Genomic DNA, 8,305 nt, shown 5'->3' on the forward strand with positions numbered 1-8,305 from the left:
ATATTTCTTTTCTCCAATACATTCATTACTCACTATTGATACGTTTGCGCCTGTATCCACCAGTATCCTTGCCTCTTTATCCCGTATGGTAGCAGATAACCAGCATTCCGCCTTCACATTCGCCTTAATGGCATGAAATTTTATTGGGAATGCCTGGCGGCGGCTCCGACATTCCCGTTTGAGTTTAACTGATTTCTATTTCCAAAAACTTTCTTAGACCTGCATTCCTTGAATGTGTGACCTATTCTTTGACAATTAGTGCATTGAGGTTGTCTGCAGTTTTTTGCTATATGGCCTTGTCGATCGCACCTAAAACATCGTACTCCTGCTGAAAATACATTTCGCTTCTCCTTGTATCTGGTGGCAATGTCAATTTCTTCAAAAGCTGTCGCCACAGATACAGCTTCTGCTAAATTCTTAGGAAACTCTGCCCTGACACGACGGGACGTTTCAGGAGGTAACCCACGTAAAAATGTATCCAGAGCTCTATTTTCTGCCTCTTGTAAAATAACTCTATTTGCTTCATCACTAGTTGTCAACTGATAGGTGTTAATATTAACTTTTCTAATCCTATCTACAAAGCTTTCTAATGACTCGTTTTGCCTCTGAGTGATAGTGTGTAATTTTTCTCTATAAAATCTACAGCTGTTCTGTTTTTGAAAACGTTTAAGTAATCCTTTCTTCAATTCCTCAAATGTTGGAGCATTCCGTAATTCTTCATGGTATAAGACGTGTGCTTTAGCCTCTCCTAGCAATCTTAACTTTGTCATTTGTAAGAGCTGTTCATCTGACCATGATCCTAACTTTGCAGCTGCTACTAAATCACCAAAAAAGGCTGTTATGTCTTCGCCAGGTTTACCTGAAAAAGGAGTTACCAAGGCTGCTGCTGAGGAATCTAGGGTGGGAGGGACTGAACTGGTTTGCCTAACCTCACACAACTGTTTAAATAATGCATTATTATCATTTTTAAGCTGTGCTATTTGATTAACTAAGCTCTGAATAGCTTCCTCAGTAGAAACCGCTTGTGGTGCTGACTCTGACTTTGTACGATTTCGTGTCATCATTTTACAAACTGTTAGTTACACAATCTTACCACACTGAATGAAAAAGAAGTTTAAATATTTTCGACAAACTCTTAAAATTATGAGAGAGAATACCCTTCTAAATAAAGAAAATATTACGACTGCTATGCAAACCTCTATCCTTTCACACATTAAACAATACTAACTGTGGATCTTTAGTGACTGTCATTCACACCTCATATTGAGCCAAGGGTTTTTCTCTGACACCAACTTCTGTCAACTGCATTCTGCAGGAATCTTTATACTGTATGATAACACTCCAAGTCCTAATTTGTTTTGTTGTCTCATACAGACTTTGTACTCTATGGCACAGTAACTAATCAAATGTGCACATACCAGAGAGCATTGCTGTTTCTATAACTGCAACAGTACCACTTCTGATTCACTACTACAAATGCTACTTTCAGGAGCCTAATCCTAAATAATCCAAAGAAATAAAAGCAACATCATAGTAAATAAATGCAGTAAAAAAAAATTGCTCTGAGGGTTTCCCAGAAGCTTCACACAAATTGCTATAACATTCAACAACACACAGTTTAAAAGGAAATCTCAGACATACATTTTGACAATATATAACAAACACAGGTTACAACTTGGTATGACAACAATAAAAATGTTCTGTTATGGCTTATGCAGATACTGCCAACAATGTAATCATTATTTACATTCAATTTGTTCATTAATTCAATGCCTTTATATAAGGTGTCCACTTCTCAAAAGGTCACAACAATAAATATGAATACATAGCAATTCAAATTCAATTGCAAAACTAAATGCAGCTGTCAAAAAAGATCAACATTTTATAAGAATTCCATCTCTCGCTCAATTCCCACAAACTTCAACTGTTCAGTTGGTCCATACCTGTAATCAAAGAACAGTTCTTCTCCAGGCTGTATGGCACGTTTAGCAAAAATACCAATTCTGTGGTCCCCATTCACCATCATAACTTTTGCGTAACAATTAGGGTTTATAGAATGATTAGCAAAGCGTATTTTATTTCCTTTGCGAGTTGCATCAACCACAAAATCATTATTCAAATTAAAGAGGAAGCTACACATATATTTGTCATAAACTTTTCCTCTCCGGTCTGCTTCATCCTGTGATATGATTTCGCCACAATATTCTGAAATAAATTCATTTTTCTGCGCACTGTCTTTAAGAAATATCCCCCATCCAGCAACATCAGATGGTGCCATTAGCAGGTGTTTATGTAATCCACGCTGAACACTGACATTTTTACAAGAAATTTTGGAAATATCAAATTGCTCAGCTCCACATGTAACACACAAATCTGGATCACATTCACGAACAGCTAAGTAACATGGGCATTGTTTTGTGTTACACTGTGCCTTACAACGGCAACCGGGGAAGCGGTTCTGGCAGTCAGAGCTACATTGGCAAAACTTTTCACAGAAGTTCTGGGCACCAATACAGGGACACAACTGGTCACACGGTTGATTGGGATGATCACAGGGTGTAAAGTTATAAACATGGTTTGAGCTGGAATCTTTCTTCAGCTGAATCTTCCGGCAATGCATTGACCACAATCTATGCTTCTTCTTCTTCTTGCGTGGTGGCGTGAAATCTTTAAGCGATTCTTCTGTAATTATATCAGCTGATTCCTTCTGAGCAAATTCATATACCTGTTGACATGTTTTTGTGAGCATGATCTGTGCAATAGCACAATAGTTATTAAGGAAAACTTTGTGCAAAGCACGGAACAGAGACTGATCTGCGCCTGTCCACTCTGCTGTCTCCTCAGGACCCATGAGACCCAGAAGTGAGAATGAGGTCCTTGTAGAGGTGGGCTGGCTGACTGTGTCAGCTGGAGGTGGCTTCCCATCCTTCGAGCCACGTTTAAATTCTTTATCATATTTGTTACTGTCATTGCTGTCTTCAGAGCTTGCTTCATTTCCAGAATCAACAGACGCCTGTTTGCGTACTTTACGAGGACGCTGACCAGGATTTTGTGCATCAGCAGCAAAGTGGAAAAGAAAATTGAGACTGTGTTAAATGACGATCAGTTTGGTCAACAGAGAGGCAATACTGACGTTGCGGCTGATAATGGAAGCAAGGTTAAAAAATAAAATGAAAAAAAGTTCATAGGATTTTTCGACCTGGAAAAGCATTCGATAATGTAAATTGGTGCAAGATATTCGCTAGAGGGGCCAACTATAGGGAGAGACGGGTAATATACACTGAAGTGCCAAAGAAACTGGTATAAGCATGCGTATTCAAATTCAGAGTTATGTAAACGCCTATATAAGACAACAAATGTCTGACACAATTGTTAGAACGATTACTGCTACTACAATGGTAAGGTTATCAAGATTTGAGTTTGAACGTGGTCTTATAGTCGGCGCACGAGCGATGGGACACAGCATCTCTGACGTGGCCATGATGTGGAGATTTTTCTCGCACGACCATTTCACAAGTGTGCCGTGAATATTAGGATTCCGGTAAAACATCAAATCTCCGACATCGCTGTGGCCAGAAAAAGATCGTGCAAGAATGAGACGAACAGCTTCTGAAGGGAATCGTTCAATGTAACAGAAGTGCAAGCCTTTCACAAATTGCTGCCAATTTCAATGCTGGGCCATCAACAAGTGTTAGCATGCGAACCATTCAACGAAACATCATAGTTATTGACTTTCGGAGCCGAAGGCCCACTCAGGTAACGACTCCACGACACAAAGCTTTACACCTCACCTGGGTCCGTCAACAGCGAAATTGGTCTGTTGATGACTGGAAATATGTTGCCTGGTCGGACGAGTCTCGTTTCAGATTGTATTGAGCGTATGTACGTGTACGGATATGGAGACAATCCAGGGACCCTGCATGTCAGCAGGGGAATGTTCAAGCTGGTGGAAATCCTGTAGTGATGTGGGGCGTGTGCAGTTGGAGTGATATGGGACCCCTGATAGGTCTAGATACGACCTTTGTAGGTGACATGCACGTAAACATCCTGTCTGATCATCTGCATGCATTCATGTCCATTGCACATTCAGACGGACTTGGGCAATTCCAGCAGGACAATGTGACACCCACACGTCCAGAACTGCACCACTAGACTACCCAGACATGCACATTATTGAGCATATCTGGGATGCATTGCAACGTGCTGTTCTGAAGAGATCTCCACCGCCCCGTACTTAGGCGGATTTATGGACAGCCCTGTAGGATTCATACTGTCGGCTCACTCCAGCACAACTTCAGACATTAATCGAGTACATGGCATGTCGTGTTGCGGCAATTCTGCGTGCTCTCGCTAGCCCTACACGATACTACGCACGTGTTGTGGTTTCTTTGGCTCTTCAGTGCACAATATGTAGATGAGGCAAGAGAGAATACTAAGAGAGCACGACCAAGAACGAAGTGCTCGGATCAAAAACGTTGTAAGACAGGGATGTAATCTTTTGCCCCTACTCTTAAATCTGTACATCGAAGAAGAAATGATGGAAATAAAAGAACCGTTCAAAAGTGCGATCAAAATTCAAGGTGAAAGGATATCAGTGATACGATTCGCTGATGACATTCCTATCCCGAGTGAAATTGAAGAAGAACTGCATGATCTGCTGAATGGAATGGTCTAATGAGTGCAGAACATGGATCGAAGAAAGACGAAAGTAATGAGAAGTAGCAGTAATGATAACAATGAGAAACTTAACATCAGGATTGATGGTCACGAAGTAGATGAAGTTAAGAAATTCTACTACCTAGGCAAAAAAAAAAAAAAAAATCTATGGCGGATGGAGCAATGAGGACATAAAACGTAGAGTAACACTGGAAAAAAGGCGTTCCTGGCCAAGACGAGGCTGCTAGTATCAAACATACGCCTTAATTTGACGAAGAAATTTCTGAGAATGTAAGTTTGGAGCAGAGCATGTATGATAGTGAAATATGGATTGTGAGAATACCAGAACAGAAGAGAAACGAAGTATTTGGGATTTGGTGTTAAGGACGAATGTTGGAAATTAGGTGGAGAGATAAGTTGAGGAATGAGGAGGTTCTGTGGAGAATCGGAGAGGAAAAGAATATGTGGAAAGCACTGACAAGAAGAAGGGAGATGATGATAGGACACCTGTTAGACATCAGGGAATGAGTTCCATGGTGCTAAAGGGAGCTGTAGAAGGCAGAAAACTGTAGAAGAAGGCTGAGGTTGGAAAACATCCAGCAAATAACTGAGGAAGTAGGTCGCAAGTGCTACTCTGAGATGATAAGTTTGGTACATTAGAAGACTTCGTGGCAGGCCGCATCAAACCAGTCAGAAGACTGACGACTCACAAAAAAATATGTAAATAAAAATAGCAATTGATTTCCAATTTTTACACAATACTTTAAGTAACATTCGATGGACATAGGCTACATGTTTTTAATTTATATAATATATATGTAATGTATGAAGATGATACCCTGTTAGGAAAACTCTGTTCTTCACCGATTCGCTTCAGATTTTCACATGATATTCTAATTAACATCGCAGTGTACCAAATAGTGTTCCAAATAAATACAATCAACAAAATATTTCTAACATATATAGGTGAAAAGTAGTTAGCAGAAGCTTAGGAATGTCCTTCACCAATTTAGTTCAAATTTCTAATAATATTCTAGTAAACATGCAGATGGACATATTTTATCAAATGTTCTGTGAGAAAGAGAATGCTACGTTGTGCTCTGAAAACGTTCAGTTTAGTTTTTTTTTTCTCACATCCAGTATTAACTACGATAGCTAGGTATTTAAAACGTTAGACAAATCATTTCTCTTATATATATTCTTCCTCCTTACACGTAATGTTAAACAAAAATTATGTACACAACAATCTACTGTTCTCATAGGTGAGAGAGATGCGGAGAGGGGAGGAGGAAATGAACATTGTGAGGGGGAAGGAGAAGACGGATAAAGAAAGTGAGGGAGAAGGATGAGATTGAGAGACAGTAAGGGGGAGGAAGCAATGGACACAGCGAGAATGAAGGAGGAAATGAGAGAGAGAGAGAGAGAGGAGAGGAAGATATGGACCGACACATGGGAGGATAAGTGACACCCAGTTGCCAGTTGCGAAGCATCGCAGGGTTCGCTAGTTGTAAGTAAAATGCATACCACTACCATTACAATTCTATCCCAATTGGTGGTGGTTGCAGCATGATTGTGGGACTGTGTGTGTTTTTTAACGTACATACTTGTCATTATAAAATTTCTACTTGGATTTTTCTTGAATTCTCTATCTTATTTTCAAGACCACTCTAATTTAATAGCATTACACCACCAAAGGATCCTTACAGTGACATCATACTGTGAGCCATTGTTTTTAACCCAGTGGATATACAAAGACGAGCTGCTTATAGTGAAACGTAGACTTGGCATGTAGCTAACTGTTAAACATTAAATTACTGGGATATTAGCGTATTTCTTTAAATGATGATCTGTGCTAATTTAAAAAAATAAAGTCTCTTATTTACATGTGTCTACATGAAAAGTAGTTAAATGTTGGTATTTACAATCCTGGGAGAAAATTGGAAAAATTGTGATAAGTTACCACGGAACTGTAAAGAGTAACAAGTTACTACAAATCTGTGAATAGCAATGGAAGGTTGTCATACATTAGAATGCCTGCAGAAAATGCCACTGTGTGTGATACTATGCTGCAAATTGCAAAAACCATTTTCAAATATCTCTTGAATATCTTACATCCTCCATCGTGTAAAAGCATCTGACATCATTTTAGGGTTATTAAATATATTAATTCAGCCCACACTATTGCTCTAAGGATATGGGGGAAGGGAAGTGACCATTTTAATTATAAACCACTGTAATAAAGATTAGACTTACATAAACGCAAGTGGCAGCCATTTTGGGTCATAATTATGGTCGCCAAAATGAGGCTATTAGCATTTGGTAGTTAGTCAGACTTGTGTAAACATAATTAAGAGCACTAATGAGCAGATTGTTTATATTGGGGTCATAAATTACACTGGTTTGTTTGCATGAGGGCAGTAGGCCAAGTGGCCACATTGTTCACTTAGGCAAACAACGGGCCCATTGCCCTCGTATCCCCACTGTTTCGTACTGACATCACTACCAAGGTCTGATCTCATTATATCGTTGTTTTTTATTCTGCATTTGATAAATAAATAATAAAATGATGTAAGTAAATAAAATATCACGTCAAAATATAGTTTTCAAACAGTGCTCCACATTTTCTGTGAATTTAAAAAACAATATCATGAAACCAGCAATTGGTATTTATTTACCAGGATTCAGTTTCTCTCAGGCAGTCATCTTTAAGTCGCAAACATCAATACATCAGACCAATGGGTGGTTCTCTGACGACAAGGAATTTTCCTTTAATCCGATGCACTTGTATCTGGGGTATGAAGGTAGTCGCATGAGCAAGATGATTATTGGTAAATAAGTACACGTTACAGCAACTTCTGCCGGTTTCGTGATGATGTATTTTTTAAAATATGCACCATTTGATTCCCAAAAGATCTAATGGAGCTCGGTTACATGTTCCCGTGTAACGAATCTATGCTGGTTGAGCTTGGCTTAACGCTGACCTTTCCAGCCCGTTAAGTGAGAGCCCCTCTGACCTTTCTGCGATCTTTATCGACTCGTTTTTATTATACATTTCCCCCGTAATTTGGAATTGTTCCAGTTCTTGCCTCTCGTTACAGCAGTTCTAATGAACATTAGTGCAGTTTCTGTCCACCACCTATACTTGCCAGTGGATGTATGTTGTAACAATGGGAAGCCTGCACGTCTATTATGTATAATTGTTCGTAGTTGCTGTCAGACGCCATTCAGACCGGTAGCGGTTTCATGAAAACAAAGAAAACAAAAAACAGTCATATCTTTTAAGTCCCCATGGTGCTGCTTACCACTGTTCGCAATTTAGCATTAGTTGTCGATGGTTTGGCACTACTTTTGTAGGAACTTAGAGACATGCATTTAATGCAGAATGCACTGCCCAGAAATCGGAAAGAATCTACAGAGAAAAGTTTCGAAACTGTTATCATCGTAATAGGAAGAACTTTATGATCGAGCACAAGAAGTTAAGAGGAAAAAACCAGTTCAAGACACGTAGAGATATCGTAGGTTTTTAACGGAAAAATCCTGGTACTGAAATGTTCACAATAGCTCCCTCTCTGCCCTAATCTCCTATTCTTAATGAATTCTACTCCCATTATTCCATTTGCTGCTGCAGTTGATGTTATCATTTATTCGT

General features: G+C 39.3%; 1 protein-coding gene across 1 annotated transcript; it reads right to left on the reverse strand.

The window, feature by feature from the left end:
• Positions 1-1,293: 1,293 nt before the first annotated feature.
• LOC126188500 (histone-lysine N-methyltransferase E(z)-like) lies at positions 1,294-3,067 on the reverse strand (the record flags this gene model as incomplete). Its single annotated transcript, XM_049930104.1, has 1 exon — positions 1,294-3,067. A coding segment is annotated over one exon (1,185 nt), but the record flags the coding sequence as incomplete, so codon positions are not given.
• Between the last annotated feature and the right edge of the window lie 5,238 nt (positions 3,068-8,305).

This window comes from Schistocerca cancellata, chromosome 5 (assembly GCF_023864275.1).
Source record: "Schistocerca cancellata isolate TAMUIC-IGC-003103 chromosome 5, iqSchCanc2.1, whole genome shotgun sequence".
Taxonomy (NCBI): domain Eukaryota; kingdom Metazoa; phylum Arthropoda; class Insecta; order Orthoptera; family Acrididae; genus Schistocerca; species Schistocerca cancellata.